This window comes from Cebus imitator, unplaced genomic scaffold (genome assembly GCF_001604975.1).
Source record: "Cebus imitator isolate Cc_AM_T3 unplaced genomic scaffold, Cebus_imitator-1.0 Scaffold565, whole genome shotgun sequence".
NCBI lineage: Eukaryota > Metazoa > Chordata > Mammalia > Primates > Cebidae > Cebus > Cebus imitator.
Window position 1 is genome coordinate 449,605 of NW_016107880.1, and position 18,828 is coordinate 468,432.

Here is an 18,828-nt window from a genome sequence, read left to right on the forward strand (position 1 = left end):
AGTGCAATGGCGTGATCTCGGCTCACTACAACCTCTGCCTCCGGGTTCCAGCAATTCTCCTGCCTCAGCCTCCTGAGTAGCTGGGACTATAGGCATATACCACCATGCCTGGTTAATTTTTTGGTATTTAGTAGAGATAGGGTTTCACCATGTTGGTCAGGGTGGTCTTGAACTCCTCACCTCAGATGATCCACCTGCCTCGGCCTTCCATAGTGCTGGGATTACAGGCGTGAGCCACCACACCTCGCCAAACCACATTTTCTTTATCCATTCATTGCTGATGGACACTTATATTGATTCCTTCTCTTGGCTATTGTCAATAACCCTGCAGTGAACATGGGGTGCAGGTCTCCCTTCAACTACTGATTTCATTTCCTTTGGATATATATCTTGAAAGTTGGAAATATCCTTCGGAACTTGGATGACTGGATCTGATGGTAGTTTTAATTTTTTGAGGAACTTCTATATTATTTTCCATAGTGGCTGTACTATTTTACGTTCCTACCAAAAGTGTACAAGGGTTCCCTTTTCTCCATATCCTTGCCAGTATTTGTTAAGTTTCATTCTTTTGATAATGGCCCATTTTATTATTATTTTTTGAGACAGGTCTCTCTCTGTCACCAGGCTGGAGTGCAATGGTGCAATCTTGGCTCACAGCAACCTCCGCCTCCTGGACTCAAGCTATCCTTCTGCCTTCCAAGGAGCTGGAACTACAGGTGCATACCATGACACCTGGCTGATTTTTGTATATCTGCAGAGACTGGGTTTCCCAGTGTTGCCCAGGCTGGTCTTGAGCCCTTGGGCTCAAGCTGTCCACCTGTCTCTGCCTCCCAAACTGGGATGATAAACAAGAGCCACCACGCCCAGCTGATAATAGCCATTGTACCAGGTGTGAAGTGGTATCTGACTGTGGTTTTAGTTTGCATTTTCCTGATGACTAGTGATGCTGAACATTTTTTCATATGCCTGTTGTCCATTTATTTATATAAATTAATTCTTTTAAGACATGTCTATTCAGGTCCTTTGCCCATTTTTAAATTAGGTGATTTGTTTTCTTGCTCTTGAAACTATGGCTTCTTTTACGAAGAACTTTAATAGTTTTATCATAAGCTGAGTTTAATAAGCTCAGCTTGACAATCATGTACAAAAATAAGAAAATGCTAAAAGCACACTAACTGAGCTTCAGTCAAACTCTCTGTGAAGGGAACCTCATGCAGACTTAAAATCGTGGGTGACTTGGTAAAGTGGCAGTTCACTGCAGTGCAGCTCACGGAAGGAGGAGCCCAGTTATGACTTAGCAAGGTAATTGAGGATTAAAAAGGAACAAAGATGGAAGCTGCTAATTGCAACTTAAAAAGGACATTTAGAACCTAATTCCAAACATAATATATGATTTATCTGTCCCTGGGAATTCTTTTGTGCACTGGAGAGCTTTAAGATCAATTAAGCCTTTGCATCTTAAAAATAATAATCACAAAGAGGAAGAAAAGTTAAAACAAGGAAAACAGCATACTGGCATAGAACAAGCTATTTCTGAAATATCAGTTACATTTGGATGCAAAATTTCAAGTTTTCTTTTTTGGGAGAATGTCATCTCTCTGAAAACTTATTTTAAATCCTTTTTCCTTTTTTTCTGTAGACTTCCTCTGTGGTCATCTGAAGACATCTTACTGGTTTTAGGAAAGAACAGTAAGTCCTGAAAAGTCTTAGACCTTAGATAGATGGTAACTCTGTTTTTAATTTTTTGAGGAACTTCTATAAAGTAAAAGTCAATGAAAACAGAGAAAATTCCCTACTCTACTACAGCGAGGTGCCCATCAGCAGAAAAGGACAGTGTAGAACCAGATCGATGCTGGGCTGTCATCACCCCTGCTCAAGCGAGCAAATTTAAATCCCCAAGGACATTCAGAGACTTCTCTCCCAACATCTGAGGGCTGGATTTGCTCTGTTGTCCACCATAGACTATATTCAACTTGCTGGAACCTCGTCTGGGGCAGAATAGTCCAAGGACAGGGACGCTGCTTCAGAGACACCCACGGTTACAGTTGCACCAGCCAAATCTGTTTTCATGCCCGTGTCTTCTCGGAGAACAGAGCAGCATATGGACGGCCTGGGCTCCCTGCCATCTGTCAAGAGTGGGCAGGACAGTGCGTGCAATCCCAATCTGCACCAATGTTTGGTAGATAACACTTTCCACAGGGAAAGGTCTGCTGGCCCCAGATAAGAACAGCTTTCAAATAGGGACTATGAAAAACCGTACAACAGACACAACCCCGTTCCAATCCTCTCAGATCTCCCTAAAGCTCTCATAGTCATAACCTATAGAACTTTGAGTGGAGAAAATCCTGACCCCTTGCTCAGTTGGTATGGAGCTCGAGCACTCACTCACATGCTATAATGTCGTAATCATCATTATCAAAACAACAGTATTTACTGAACTGCTACCCAGGAACTCTTCCTTTAGCTTCTAAGAACATGTACAATGTAGTATCTTCGCCGATGAGACAGAGACCCATGTATCACATTTTTTTCTATTTCTACTTCTGCTCCTATGTGTAGGATAAGACAATTGTAGAGGAAATTATTTCTATTAGAAAACTAAGCTATGGGTTTTCTACCATTCCCCTTTATCTTGAATACCTAACCCTTTCTTCAAACTCAGACCAACATTTATAAATGGCCAAGTGAAACAATAGAAAACATACAATTAACATAACCACCCTATGTAAGGAGGTGGCCCTGGTTAGCCATACGAGGTTAGCACAATGATTTCTGTAAAAAGCTTGTTTAAATTAATCACTATACACTCTGAAACTTCTGAGTTTTTTTCCACAGTGTCCATCAATAGTTTAGTTATTTATTGAACAAGATACACTAAAGGATGAAATTTCTATTTCAGAAGCCCTATTTAAGTTCCTTATATATTCCAACTCATCGAATCCTCTTAAGAATTCTGCATTGCAGTTACTATTGATTTCCTCCTCTACAAATGAAAAAAAGCATAGCACAAAGTAACTTACCCCAAGTAATAAGGGAGGGGGCAGTAAGCCAGTGGAGGGAGGCCTGCCTCAGTGTCTGTGCTTGTAACCATTAGGCTTCACTGCCTCCCACCTAATCTAGGAGCTGATGCTTGTAGAAAGGTGTGGGGAATGAGCTGATGGTTATAGCAGGGATGTGCATGGAGGAGAGGGTGGGAAGGGTAGGAAGAAACAGAATAAAGAAAGCATCAGGATGTCTCATGTTGCACACACATTATACAGACAGTTCCCGATTTATGATGGATTGACTTAGGATTTTTTTGACTTTACAATGGTGCAAAAAGCAATACACATTTAATAGAAACTGTACCTTGAGTACCCATTCAATCATTCTGTTTTTCACTTTTGGTGCAGTACTCAGCAACTTACATGAGCTATTCAGCCCTTTATTACAAAATAGGCTTTGTGTCAGATGATTTTGCTTAGCTGTAGGCTAATGTAAATGTTCTGAGCACATTTAAGTAGGTTAAGCAAAGGCTAAGCTATGATGTTTGGTAAGTTTAGGTGTCTTAAACGCATTTTTGACTTAATGATATTTTCAATTTGCAACAGGTTTATTGGGACATAACCACATAGTAAGTTGAGAGCCATCTTTACTAAATTTCCCAGAAAGCAAAAGCGGTGTTTGTTACGGAAGGCAGGGATTTGCATTAGGCGTAGAGAACCCTGCAGACAGCAGTCAGCAGCATTCCAGCTCTTGCACCCATGGGCTGTGAGGGGGAAGCACTGGAGGTCAGTTTAAGAGTGATGGCTAAAGTCCAAGGAGCTTAATATCCATTTCTCAGCCAGTTTGTTGTTACCTACTTGCTCTCATTTCTGGAGGAGTCAGCTAGAGTATCACTATATATTTTATATAATATTTGACATCATTTTATAGAGTAATGATCTACACTAGTATTTATAAATGTGAGGGTTTGTGAAGTCACTGGACACGTACTGAGTAAACATCAAGGAGCTGCTCTGTTTGATCATCATTTGCTATTAAGTAAATTTCAGTATAAGTAAGAGAAGACCGACTCTGACAATTGTGAAGCATATTTTTGTTGTTGTTGTTGCTGTTGTTGTTTGAGACTGAGTCTTGCTCTGTCACCCAGGCTGGAGTGCAGTGGCACAATCTCAGCTCACTGCAATTTCTGCCTCCTGGGTTCAAGTGATGGTTTCACTATATTGGCCAGGCTGGTCTCGAACTCCTGACCCTGTGATCCACCTGCCTCGGCCTCTCAAAGTGCTGGGATTACAGGCATGAGCCACCACGCCCAGCTACTTTGGGTGTTTAATGCAGCATTATAGTTATGTAAGTTCTGTAGTAACTACTCTGCTAGAGAAATCATCATTTTGCTTATATTGTACAAATTGTATATATGGGAGAGTTAGTACCTGGGGGAAAAGGTAAAATTTCAGGCAAAAAATTCAAAATAAGCAGATGTTTTTCTTTGTAGATTGAGGATTTCAAAGGGTGTGGTGGTGATGAAGATTGTAGAAAGGAGATAAAGAAAAGGAAACCAGGTTCAAGGAGCCACTGTACCCCACCCCTCGGCTCTTCCTCCCTCATTATCATCATCAGTTTTATTAAAAAGAAAGGAACCAGCTTTACAAGTTTCCTTAAGTCTGACAATAAGCTAAAGGATATGATAGAGAAGGAAGTGGTAGGTTATTAACATTCTGAAGAATCAAGATTGCTTGCATATTTGCATTTCTTTGGTTCCTGCAATCATCTCTCTATTCAAGCTGAACTGTGAAATATACCATACCTGTTATTACTGGGCTCGTGGACTAAATGTGCTTTGTTGTTGTTATTCCAATATTGTGTCTGTTGCTATGAAAACGAAGCCATCCAGACTAAGATTTCAAGTGCATAAACTGAATACGGTAGAAGCCGGCACACAGAATAATTCTAATTTTGAATGAATATATGCCGAAGAAGTCATTTAACCTCTGAGTCGCAGTTTCTTCTGTGAAATAAAAATACTCTCCTAGATGTTTTCCAAACTCTCTTTAAGATGTAACAGTTAGGTAAGAAGAGATAGAAACCAGCAAACAACAAGCCAAACACAGACATCAAAGGGGGAATAAAATGCCATTCAGGGAAGTGAATCACAGCACCTTGGATTCAGGAACTAGACACTGGAATTCTCTAGTTTTGGATTCAGAACTCCTTGGAGTCATTAAATATGTTTCTGAAGACTTTCTCCCTAAGTGTTCTCTGAAAGAATGGTTTCTACCTGTGTTAACAGGTTCCTCCAGGGACTGGCATTCCCAGCAGAGACTACCCTTCCTGGGGATCGTGGGCAGGAAGAGAAAGTGGAAGGAGGGCCACCAAGAAGTCGAATGCGATGATAGACCAGCCACAGGTCTCAGTGATGAGGTCTTGAACTAGGGTGACTGGAGGCACAGACTGGAAACAAACGGGCAGGTGGTAGAAATATTGTGAAGCTAAAGTTGGAAGAATGGCAAAACTCTGGAAAGAAGTTGCAAGCACTAGAGATGCGGAGCTTAGGAACCTGTACACAGGGCAGCCACCAGCATCGATCCGCATCGGTTTCTCAAGAGATACACACAGTCTATTTGCAAAGTGACAGACAAAAAGAATTTGTATGGTTTGTGACATGCACAATCCAATGAGAATTTTGTCAAAATAACATGAATACCATGTCGAGAAGATACCTGGACACAGGTAAAGTTGATCAACAGGAAAGACTGCTGAATGGCTTTGACCTTTTTCTGGTATTCAGTTTCACAGGCATTTTGGGTAATTTTAATCTCCTTTGTGGGCACTTGAGAAACACTTGAAACTCACCTCAAATCCTTAGCTTTGTTTGAAGGTGCCTATGGGCAAATTTGTAACTCTTAGCAGGTAAGGGAACTTGATACCATCTACTGACATTTCAAAATTTTCAAGTGCAAGGGTAGCATTCCTTTAGTTCACTAAAAATACACAGTGCATCACATACAAAGCATATAGATTCCTGGTGAGTTTAATTGGGAGATAAAACTGAAAGTTAGGTTGAGGCTAGATTGTGAATGACTTTAAATTTTGGACTTATTGGATTGATAAGAGGGAGCTACAGATGATTTTTGCCCAAGAGGGCCCCATAGCCATAGTACTACTTTAACAAGCTCATCTGGCAGTGGTGGAAAAATCCAATGGTCAAGGTAGAATTCTTGAGTCATGCTATAAATAGGAACAGCCTGAAATGTGCTAGATATTAATGTGCTAGCGATACATTGTAATAGCTACAAGTAATTGAGTGTTATGACAAGCCAGGCACTGCGCTAAGTATAGTGCTTCATCTGTGTTGTCTCACTTAATCTTGATAGCAGTTCTACAATATTGTCACTATCATTTTATGGAAAAGTAAATGGAGGCTCAGTCAGTGTGGCCCAAGGCCACACAGCAACTAGTAAGTGACAAAGCCATGGTTGGACTTCAAACCTGTGCTTTCAGCCTATAAGCTAAGAAAATGACAAAGATAAGGAGGAGTGAGTACATGTAGCACTGTGAGACAGAGGCACACCATCAGCTCCCAGATGGAGTTTCTGCAGGATATCACACACCTAAGATATCTTTCTTTCGACATCAAGCACCTTGAATGTAAAACAGCATTTTAAAAATGCACTGGGGCTGGGTGCAGTGGCTCACACCTGTAATCACAGCACTTTGGGAGGCCGAGGTGGACAGATCACTTAAGGTCAGGAGTTCAAGACCAGCCTGGCCAACATGGTGAAACCCCATCTCTACTAAAAATATAAAAATCAGCCAGGTGTGGGGGTGCACGCCTGTAGTCCCAGCTACTCCAGAGGCTGAGGCAGGAGAATCTTGAACTTGGAAAGTGGAGGTTGCAGTGAGCCAAATCGTGCCACTGCACTTCTGCCTGGGTGATGGAAGGAAACTGTCTCAAAAAAAAAAAAAAAAGAAAAGAAAAAAAAGAAAAAACCATTGGGTATTTTCCTGATGTGTTATATACCAGGTTACCATTAAACTTACTACCATTATGATGGAGTATCTTCAAGTTTCCTGCCTTCTCTCTGCTGCCACCGGGCATGTTGAGTTTATGCCCCATTTTTTTTCCAGAGTATATTCAGTACATCTATTGCCACATTTCTCACCCCTTAATTCTTCCCCAATAGCTAGGAGGGAAACATGCTTGTATTGCGTCTCACTGCATTGCACTGCCTTGCACTTCACGACCAGTTAGGGCAAAACTCTCTTTCTCTCACTCTGCTCCACCCAAGGATCACTTCAAGGTATCCAGGAAGCAATTTCTACTAATGTAAAAGGTCTTGTTGACCTGACAGCGATCAATACGCACTTCTTATTTTTCAGAAAGAATTACTTCTTGTTAATTGCTTCCCATTTTCAATAGTTTCACTAAACATTGAGAGCTAAAGTCTGATTCATGTTAGGAATTTTATGAGTTTTTTATGTTTCTCTGGCAAGATTGAAGTGTTCAATGCTGGTAATTGCTAGAAAGGATTATTAGGTAATTTTTGTCTTTTCAACAACAGCTCTCACCATCAAAAATCCAACTTGTATGTTTATAAAATTGCAGTTCTGCTACATTTATAATCACAACATGGCCACAGGGATTATTTATTTTCCCAATATAGTAATGTAACTTGGAATGATTCTATCGCTCAACAGAAGTAAGAGAGCATGAGCCTGGAAAGGATTCTTTTATAAACCACAAATGCAAGGAAAGAAAATTAAACCAGGAACTCTAACCTGGGCTTTTGTTCTGGCTTGTTCATTTTCTACCTGGGTAATCTTGGGCGAGATAATTCAATATTCTGAACCACATTTTCTCCAATTATAAAATGAGAAGACAACTTTAAAGTGCTCTAAGAGTCCATTTATTTAAGAAAAAAAAAAATAAATGGGTATGTGTGCCAAGATTGTTTCCCAAAGCGTGACAGAAAAATCACCAGAAACTTAAGCAGTGCCTGCAGCTTCTAACAGTTTAGAAAGCATGGTGTGGTGGAAAGAATATGGAGTGTAGACTTGGAAGACACAGGTTTGAAGTCTGACTCTACCCAATTCTATGTATAAGAACTGGAGACTGTTATGAACCAGATGAGTTTCTAGTAAAAAAAATTTAAAATTCAGGGGGTTAGATGGAGACGACAGCTAGACAAATAAAAGACATCTGTCAAAGCACATTGTAAACTGGAAAGTCATATGTAAATGTCAGAATAAATTAGATAAACTCAGGTAAGCCGCTTTTAGGGTCAAAAGAGAGCATAAGCACAGAAGTACATGTCGCAAGAATTTAAATAGGTCATAGAGCCAATCATATCCTTATCTAGTTTCTGAGCTCTGCTGGGGAGGCAAGCAAGTTCCAGTTCTCTGCTCAGTATCAAAACAGTTAATTTGTAACAAGTAATTGAAATTAACTGTGCTAATATCAACTTTAAACTTGAGGAATGTCAGGTGGCTGTGAGACCCAGCAGGGGATGACCAATATACAGTTAGACATGAGGTTCTGGAGTTCAGGAAGAATGCTCTATTGACAGATCCAGATTTGGAAAATTACGGCATGAGAGCAGGACAGTTGCTGCCACAGATCTGAGGGGACGCCAAAATTTAAAGGAAGAGACAGAAGGGCTCCTGCAGGAGCCAGGGAATCAGGAAGGCAGCAGTTTAAAATGAGGCGAGTGGTCATCAGTAACAAATGCCACCCAGAGGAAATGTGAAATTAAGACCGAAAAAGAACATTTAATTTGACAACTGGGAGATCCCTGGGTTCCTTTGTCTGAGTAGTTTTGTTGGAACTAAGGATCCAAAAAAGCTTCATTTTAGTTAAATAAAGAATAAATTAAAAGAAAATAAGTGAGGAGAAATAGGGTTGACAATTCTTTTCTTTTCTTTTTTCTGAGATGGAGATTCGCTCCTGTTGCTCAGGCTGGAATGCAGTGGCATGATCTCGACTGACTGCAACTCTGCCTCCTGGGTTCAAGCGATTCTCTTGTCTCAGGCTTCTGAGTAGCTGGGATCACAGGTGCTGGCCACCATGCCCGGCTAATTTTTGTATTTTTTGGTAGAGATGGGGTTTCACCATGTTGGCCATGCTGGTTCTGAACTCCTGACTTTAGGTAATCCGCCTGCCTCGGCTTCTCAAAGTGCTGGGATTACAGGCACGAGCCAACATGCCCAGTCTCTAATTCTTTTTAGGATCTTGACAATGAATGAAAAAAAGAGATGCTCATCACTAAGCCGGGAACTAAGGATTTGAAGTCCTTAACCTGGAGAAGAATTCCTCAGTAATAGCGTTGTCACTTGCGTGTGTTTAAGGTGAAGTGCTCATGTACTACTGTTTTCAAAATCTATGGATAAAGGGAAAATAAAGCTACAATCTTTGGATTCCATTCCCCACAGAAGTCATTGTAACAGTTTCTGTTTCTTTTGGGTCATGCACAAAATAATCTACAACTTGTTTTCTTCACTTAATACTACATAATCTTGGACATATTGCAAATCGTCAAAAAGAGATTCAAAATAATCCTTTTTAATAGTTGCATATTATTTCACCTTAAGGCTTTAGCAAGATTTATTTAACTGGGCCTTTATGGAGGAATGTTTTTTGTTTCTAGCTTTGTGCTATTTGAAGTCATCTCTCAGTTACCATATCATCCACATATTTCATATAGATCCATTTCCATTTGGCAAATTACTACAAATAGAGTGACTTTGGGGTAAAGGGATTTAGGTAGCTTAAGTTTTAATAAATATTGTCAAATTTCTTTTTAAAAGCACGTACAAGTGGTGGTTGATAGCTGTAATCTCAACACTTTGGGAGGCAGAGGTGGGCGGATCACTTGAGGTCAGGAGTTTGAGACCAGCCTAGCCAACATGGTAAAACCCCATCTCTACCAAAAATACAAAAGTTAGCTGGGCATGGTGGCATATGCTTGTGATTCCAGCTACTCAGGAGGGTGAAGTGAGAGGATCGCTTGAACCCGGGAGGCAGAGGTTGCAGTAAGCCGAGATCAGACCACTGCACTCCAGCCTGCGCAACAGAGTGACAACCTGCCTCAAAAAAAAAAAAAAAAAAAAAAAAAAAAAAAGCATGCACTAAGTTTGCTCCCGTTAAGAGTGTATGAGAACAAGTTCTTCTCCCAACCCTGGGTATAATAAACTCTTAAATATCTTTTGGATGAAATCAGTACCTTATTTTATTTTTAAAAAATGATGTCTTAATTTTCACATTATGAATAAGATTGAGCAACTTTTCACGTGTTAATTTGCTATTTTTGTATTTCTTTTGTAAACTTTTTATTGAGAACTTTTGCTTATTTTTTATTAAATTAAAATTTTTATTTGTAAAAATTCATTGGTCTTATAGGAAATTATTGCTTTGTCAACCATATGCTTTACAGAAATTTTTCTGGTTTAAATTAACCCTTTTTTAACCTTGTTTGTTGTTTTTATGTAGCCAAATTTATAAATATTTTACTTGAAAATCTGGTTTACATCGTGTTTATAAAAGTCTTCCTGACCTTGAGTTAAAAAAAAACCATTTTATTTTCCATTTTTTAAATTCCAAAGATGATTCTTTAATCTTTGGTGATACCAATTTCTGTTGTGTGTCACTCCTGCTATCTGGAAGTATTTTTATCAGCCAAAGTCCCTTACATTCCTTTGTACTAACACAGTAATCCTGCTGTTTGTTATGAACACATTTTCGAATACATTTTTATCATATCTAAAGTGATAAAAATTGATCATTTGAATAAATTTTTATCACTTTTAGAAAGGAGAATTATAAAATTACATGAAAGTTGTGTCATCTAAGTTAGGGACAAAACCAGTGTCTTAAAGGAGATGGTGTGGTATTGAGTTCTATCTAATCATGACTCACCAAGCAATCACACTTGTTGTTCAGCTCAAATGCACTAGAGAAAACACACTTCTCTAACCACGTCTGAGAGTTCAGCTATACATAGAGACACGGAACCTTTACGTCTTTTCTCTATCTGTTGTTTAAAAGCGTCAATGATGCCATAAAAATAACTGTTGCATAGAGGTCACTATTACAGAAATAGTGGGCTTGGCAGAGTCTAGAAATCAATCGACTATCTCATGTCATATTAGCTACGTTGCCATAGAATCACTGCTGACCCAGTGGAAAGAAGTGAAAAGCCAGTTTATCGTCTTGCATATACCCTCTTCAATCGGTTTCCTGGAAAACCATAGGGAAATGTAAAAAGCTTCTGGTTGAACAGTTCCGAAAACAAAACCAGTCCCACCATACTCTCCCAGGTGTGGTGCCCTGGGTCCACACCCTCCACTTCCTCCCCCACCGCCACCCTATTCTCTTATGAAGCTCCCTAGGTTTTCTGCTTATGTTTTCCTTTTCTTTCAAGATGCCAACAGTTTCTCCACAAAGCCCTTTACTAAGTCAATGCCGTTAGCACACACAAATCTCAAGTTTTGGGGGGAAAAAAACCCTCCAAAAAACCCTTTGAGGTGACATTGTTCATTTCCTCCCCAAAAGTGTGAGTCTTTTTGGCTATATCCCCATAAGGTGCTACCCAGCCCTTGTCCCCACATTGGCGGTGATGAAACATACTTCGCATTCTGATGCAGCCAAATCTCTTTCCAGGCAGTACTAATCATGGTATAGTTACTTTTTCCAAGGAACTGAAATTGGAATCTTACAATTTCTACTCTTCAGTTTACTTCTGCCAATGGGTGTCAAAGGTATTGTGTTTTGAGTTTTTGTTTGTTTGTTTTGCCCATCTTTTGCTTGTACTCTACAGTGACATCTAACATCCGTTCTTGAGTTGCAGATGGAAGTTCAAAATACCTCATCCATGAGTAAAGTGGCCCAGTAGCATTACTTTACAACATTCCTTTTTTTTTTTTTTGCATTTTTTTGGAGATAGAGTCTCGCTCCGTTGCCCAGGCTGTAGTGCAGTGGCGTGATCTCAGCTCACTGTAACCTCTGCCACCTGAGTTCAAGCAATTCTCCTACCTCAGCCTCCCGAGTAGCTGGGACTACAGGTGCGTGCCACCACGCCCAGCTAAGTTTTGTATTTTTAGTAGAGATGGGGTTTCACCATGTTGGCCAGGCTGGTCTCAAACTCCTGACATCAGGTGATCCGCCGCCTCAGCCTCCCAAAGTGCTGGGATTACAGGTGTGAGCCAACACGCCCGGCAGTTGCATTTTTATCTAATAACAGATTTGTGGGATTTTTTTTTTTTTTTAAATTTCAAGATCCCAAAGAACATGTCATCTGCAAATAGGGGAATTGTATTTTACACTACCTCTACCCTGGCCTTTAATAGTAGTCCAGCCATGCTAAGAAGCTCCTGCTCACCTCTACTTAGACATGAAGGCTGACCACTGATTTTTAACAAGTCACTTTCAGGCTCAGTCTGGGGATGCCCTAGCCCCTCCTGTTATTGCTCTGGAACTGTCATAGCCTCCTATTTTCAGGAAAACTTGTATGGAAAATATATTTTAAGAAAAAAATATTATTTAAAAAAATCTCCTTTGATATGATAAGCTTATCCAGAAAATCACGCAGGTCAATAGAGCTAATATGTTTAAAGACCTTCATACTTTCGGGCATATAGATCTAAGTAAGATACAGACTGTTTTCAAAGCCACAGGTGCAGAGAAGAAAAAAAAAATCCCAATAAAGCTCAAGTTGCTCTCATTCATTAATTACATTCAGAAAAGAACTCAAAACAGCCCAAATAATTTAAGTAACTTTTGAACACAGTATTTTGACTATCCTCAGGCTAATGGCCAAAGAAAGCCAGGAAGAAGAGAAAAACCGAGCTCAAACCCAAGCCAAATACAACTCAAAAATCACGTTATCTTACTGCATTTTAGGAATTACATTTGTTTTCCTATTGAGGTATGGGGCAGCAATTCAGAAACATACTTTCTGTGCATTCTAGGATTGCCTATAGTGTTAAAGGAGGCTATGCTTCTCATTGTCAGAGAAGGACAGGCTGGAGTGAGGTGTGTTGTCACATTGAAATCAGAGGTCATTGGATAAGCGGGTCTTCCCAACTACTTCAGCATTATTGACATTTGGGTCAGGAAATTCTCAGGATATTTAGCAGTATCCCTGGATTTTATCTTTTATGCACAAGATATGAATAGCACTCCCCTTCCCAGCTGTGACAGTCAAAAACGTCTTCAGATATTGCCAAGTGTCCCTGGGGGCAAAACTGCCCCCTGTGGAGACTCGCTAGTGTAAGAAAATGGCATATATATATACATATATATATATATATGCCATTTGACCATATGCACATACACACATACATGTAGACATAGCTCTCTGTCTCTATGTGTGTGTGTGTATATATACACACATATAGATAGATACATGCAGACACACCTCTATATATACATAGAGCTCTCTATATATCTATAAATATAAATATATATAATACATATATAGATGTGTCTGCATATATGTATACATGTGCATATTGACATATTTCCTAAATTTGTCTCTTGAGACTTGGCAGCAATGACACGTTAGTAGCAATAAGCACCTATGGCACCCAGAGGCTGGGTTGTAACTACCATTCTTGATTAAAAACAGCCTGGACATTTTGGAGAAATGGCTTCTTCCAGGGCTGGGGCTGAGGCAACATGAGGTGAGCTGGTAACATCTTATATCAGAAAGTAAGAAAAGTTCATAAAATGATGGAACCATATCCAAATGACATAGGAATTTGCTTGAAGGTGCTCCCTCTCACCAAGTCTAGGGCAGCAAATTCAAAACATTTGAGCAGTGGCCAGGCACGGTGGCTCATGCCTGTAATCCCAGCACTTTGGTAGGCTGAGGTGGGCAGATTGCCTGAGCTCAGGAGTTTGAGACCAGCCTGGGCAGCACGGTGAAACCCCGTCTCTACTAAAATACAAAAACTTAGGCAGGCACGGTGGTATGTGCTTGTAGTCTGAGCTACTCGGGAGGCTGAGGCAGGAGAATTTCTTGACTGGGAGGCAGAGGCTTCAATGAGCTGAGATTGCACCACTGTACTCCAGCCTGGGTGACAGAGCGAGACTTCATCTCAAAAAAAAAAATTGAGCAGTACAATGAATAATAATTTAATAAAGTAAGAATACAGTCCATACTAAATAAGTACATGAGAGAAAAAGAGAGCTCTTTCTTACTCAACTAATGGATCTCAACGAATGAATGCAGAAAAGTAAAACTCCATCAATAGAAGATGACACAGGCTGGTATTAATTGATTTAGGCAACAGTAATTCATTGGATGTTAAAACTAGTGGGTGAAAGAGGGTGAGTAACAGTATATTTACATCGTACAATTTTTGGAAAGACATCAGTTTGACTGAGGAATATGTGATTATCATCTTGCATGAGTGCTTTTATTGAAAGATCAAGAGAAAGATGCCTAAATCATGATATAGTTCAGAGTCAAATGAGCACGTATAATTATATTTATCAGCATCAATGCTTGGCACAACAAATATTTGTTAAATGAATGAATAATACATCTTTTTTAAATATAATGTATGGCTGTGGTATCAATATCCAAATCATAAAGATGCCATCATGACATATGGCCAAAGTAGCTGGCCACAATTTTCTTAGCCTAAATAAATTTTTATTGTACCAGCAGAGAAGTTTTAAATGTCAGACCTTCAGCTGTACATATAATTTCGAGTTTTGATGCTGAAAAAACAATATCTACTACTAAAGAAGAAGTCAAGTCTGAATTATTCCTTTGAGACCAGCCTGGGCTCAAATTAAAAGACTCTATTCCATAGAGTCTTTTAATATGAAGTCTCACTATGGTAAACTGATGAAAATACCAACATGTAAATTTATTTATTTATTTATTTATTTATTTTTGAGTTGGAGTTTTGCTCTTGTTCCCAGGCTGGAGTTGCAGTGGCATGATCTTGGCTCACTACAACCTCCGCCTCCCAGGTTCAAGTGATTCTCCTGCCTCAGCCTCCATTATAGGCATGCACCACCATGCCCAGCTAATTTTCTATTTTAAGTAGAGACGGAGTTTCGCCATGTTGGACAGGCTGGTTTTGAACTCCTGACCTCAAGTGATCCACCCGCCTCGGCCTCCCAAAGTGCTGGGATTACAGGCGTGAGCCACCGTGACTGGCCAAATTTATTATTAAGGAGTAAAAGTTGCACATTGTACATTATATCATCAAACAGAATGAATTTTTTCCTGATACACTCACGGATTCCCAAGTAGCACGAATGTTTTTAAAAAATATTATGTAGAGTGATTTAGATTTTTGTTGGCTTGTACACCTTTCTATTACAACAGTTTTCATCTCCTAAGTGGCTCCCCCCACCATTTTTGGTTTCTCTATGCTTATGTAATTTAGTAGCTCACATTTCTCCCCTCGCCATCCACACACACTGCTATTTCTTTTCTCTGCTTCTTCATGGTGTTCTGTCTGCACCGCTGATTTCTATCTGCATTTGTATCCAGAACAGCATCTAATGCTCAAGACATTTGTTAAACTCATCTGACTAAATCAACACAAGTGTAGTTTTTCATATTTAACCTGCTAGGCATCCGGTTTGTGGAAAAAAAACCCATTGGCTGTTGAGTTGTTGCCATGTTGATGCTCTCAAGTGTCTTTTCTTTGAGGAGCATTTGAACATAGAGACATATTTCTCACCTCAGTAATTATGCTGCAAGTTCATTATGTTCCTCCTTAAAAATATTTCTAAAGATGCAAGAAAGAAGGTTGGAATTAAGTGGTTTAATTTATTGATGCTTTTTAGACCAAGTGAAAAGAGAAGATATGCTAATAGTAATTTAATAGTGATGATGATAATAATAATTCTGTTATATAGAGACCTTACTATGTGCCAGGCATGGTTCCAAGCACTTCAGATACATTAGTCCATTTAATCTTGACAACGCTATAAAGTAGGTACAATTATCCCCCAATTTATAGGGGCAGAAATTGAGCCACAGAGAAGTTAAGTAACTTATTCAAAGTAAGAAGGCTGGTAAGTCATGGAGCCTGGGCTAAACACAGGTCGCGTGGCCCCAGAGTATGGATCCTCATCCACTGTGCTGAATTCATATGCCTTATGATTTCCATGCAAAATTTTCTTTTGTCACTGATATGGTTTGGCTCTGTGTCCTCACCCAAATGTCATGTTGAATTGTAATCTCAAGCATTAGAGGTGGGGCCTGGTGGGAGGTGACTGGCCTATGGAGGTGGTTTCCAACAGCACCATCCCCCTAGTGCTGTCTTGTGACTGAGTTCTCACGAGATCTGGTTGTGTGAACGTGTGTAGCACTTCCCGCTTTGCTCTTCCTCCTGCTCTGGCCATATGAAGACATGCCTGCTTCCCTCTGCCTTCCACCATGACTGTAAGTTTCCTGAGGCCTCCCCAGCCACGGAGAACTGTGAGTCAGTTAAACCTCTTTTCTTTATAAATTACTCAGTCTCGGGTATGTCTTTATATCAATGTAGGCATTGACTAATACAATCAACTTTTTCGGTAATTTCCTTTTTAGATAGAAGGAGTTTGAGAGTAAAGTAAGGTTGTTTGCCTAATCTAATTACACTTTAAGCCAAGACCTCACAGTATAAGGCTATCAAGGTGTAGCACATTATCCCCATGAATTTGCAAATGAATTTGAAAGGAATTGAGTTGACAAAGCAGATTCCACAATTCTGACCATTCCAGAAACAGAGGTAGGTCACTGTCTCTGTAGCAGAAGAGAGAAGCACCACCATGGGTTTTGGTTCAAAAGTCAAAGCTATCTTTGTGATTTTCTAAGTGCAAACACAGATGACAATACTTGGAAGTGCTCTTCTAAACCATCTTTTGTCTGATTATAACCTTCAGCAGGCAGCAGGAAGCCTTACCATGCGTTACTCCGGGGCTATTGTGCAGAGTCTGTGTGTGTGTACAGAAAGGGCTCTATAGATTTCTCTCTGGGGGCAGATGAAGCCTATAAATATGTTCTATCCCTATGATATGTGCATTTTAGCAAGAGAAACAGTAATATAAACCAAATTTATTTCTCTCGGCTGAACTTTAAATTCTATGCTGTAGATTTTCGTCATCTATTCATGAGCAAAACTGCTCTTCGTCAAAGTTTTTCTCAAAAACAGTGTGAAGAACATTCTATAGATAAACATTTGTGCACGTTCTATTTCTTTTCTTAGAATAAATTCCCTAGAAGTGGAATGACTGCACGAAGTCTATACAAACATTTCTGAAGCTTGCAATCTTGTACCATGAATTGCCAGATCACTCTGCAGAAACATGGTGCTAGTGTGTAAAGCTTACGGTGTCACCAGGCAGAGTATAAATAACTGTCTGTTGGGCTAATAACACCAGGTATTATCTTAAACAGAACAAGAAGCAAACTTTACCAATTCAAAGTGTGGGGAAATGGCATTTTATTATTTTAATGGATACTTATTTTATTTCTAATAAAGATAATATTTTATGTGCTGTGTGGGCCACACAAAGTTCTTTTGTGAACTGTCTGCTGTGAACACAGTCTTTTCCTATTTTTCTGTTGACTTATATAAAACTCTATTTTCATGAAAACAACCACAAGCACAACTTGTTGAGTAGCTGCCATGGGTGTGGTGCCGTGCTAAGCTCATTGCTATCTTCTTCATGGCACATATTTTCCCAGGTGGTTTGTGTTTTAAAATACTCTCTTGTGAAATCATCACTCCTATTTCTTGAGGGAGTTTTTGGAGCAGTCTGTTTTAGAAGTCTGCATTAGTTCATTTTTAGCATTTAACATCTTGAGTGGGGGCCTGTGTAGGCTGCCCCTGAGACTGTGCAGCTCGGAGCGTGTCCTGCAATAGGAAAAGTGTCGGGTCCCAGCCTGAGAGTGCATGTACTCAGTCGCTACCCTGGACGCCACGGCCTGTGACTGTGCTGGGGACCTCAGAATTAGGTTCCAGGTGCTCCGTGGGCATTGCTCTGTGCCTTTTCTTCCACGGATCCCAAAGGGACAGAACCTTGAGGGCCGACATGCTGATGGACACTGGTGCCACCTTCCAGTGACACTAAAATATGGGATCACAATGGTCAGAGAGCTCTTGGACACTTACCTAAGCGTCTCTTGAAAAATGCATAGGATTACGATTGAGAAAAAACAGCAACAACCCACTAGCCCTCAAAATATCATGAGGCAGAGACATTTCTCTTGTGGGTTTGGAAGCTGTCTACCTCGTTGCCATGGTTACACAAAAGCTGGTTTAAAATGGCTCCTATGTTGGCATCTGGGCTGGGGCCTAACCATCCGTCTCCACCATTTTCTCTACTGCCTACCTTTTCCTCTCCTCCAAGAAGACCGTAAGCACCCGGAATGGCTTCTGGGTGTAGTCACTGTGCCAAGCTTAAGGCTGGGCCAGTCCCACGAACTGCTCCTGCCTCCACCGGCCCACTCTACCGAGTCTGGACTTGCCACATATATGCTGCTGCCTGGGCTCCCTTCAGCTTCTCGCCGGCATCTCACTGGCTGTCATTGCCTTTCCTTGCTTGGAGAGGTAAGACTCGAGCTTTGGCTTGGGAATTGGGGTTGAAATAGGCAAAAGCAGTCTTTCCGTCTGCTTTGGCTCCGGTCCATTAAGGCTGGTGGAAGCTGGGGAAGGAGCTCTTCGCTCAGTTCTGCCCTGTTCACTTGGTCTGTGCCCAGGGACCAGGAGTCACCTGCTTCTGGGTACGGGTCTTCCTCAGGGACTGCAGCAGAAGGGCAGAGGGTGGAAAATGGTCAGGCTGTGGTTTTCAAATCTGGAAATGCTTTGGCATGGATTAGGATGTTTGTTAAATCT

At 40.4% G+C, this 18,828-nt stretch overlaps 2 protein-coding genes across 16 annotated transcripts in view; one reads left to right on the plus strand and one right to left on the minus strand.

Annotated features, from left to right (window-relative positions):
• The window catches only part of DLGAP1 (DLG associated protein 1), a 980,899-nt gene that overhangs the window by 410,073 nt on the left and 551,998 nt on the right, over window positions 1-18,828 (minus strand). The gene's annotated exons all lie outside the window — the stretch shown is intronic.
• The window catches only part of LOC108294152, a 93,509-nt gene continuing 92,567 nt past the window's right edge, over window positions 17,887-18,828 (plus strand). For 3 of the 12 annotated variants that reach the window (XR_005197892.1, XR_005197894.1, XR_005197893.1), the window contains exon 1: window positions 17,909-18,543. Coding sequence is in view for 6 of the 12 variants with exons in the window: in XM_037734020.1 (XP_037589948.1) it covers window positions 18,124-18,543 (420 nt within the window). In the remaining 6 variants the exon portion in view is untranslated. Of the gene's footprint in view, window positions 18,544-18,828 lie in introns of all 12 variants that reach the window. The other 9 variants (XR_005197889.1, XM_017515923.2, XM_017515921.2 and 6 more) reach the window with 7 other exon arrangements.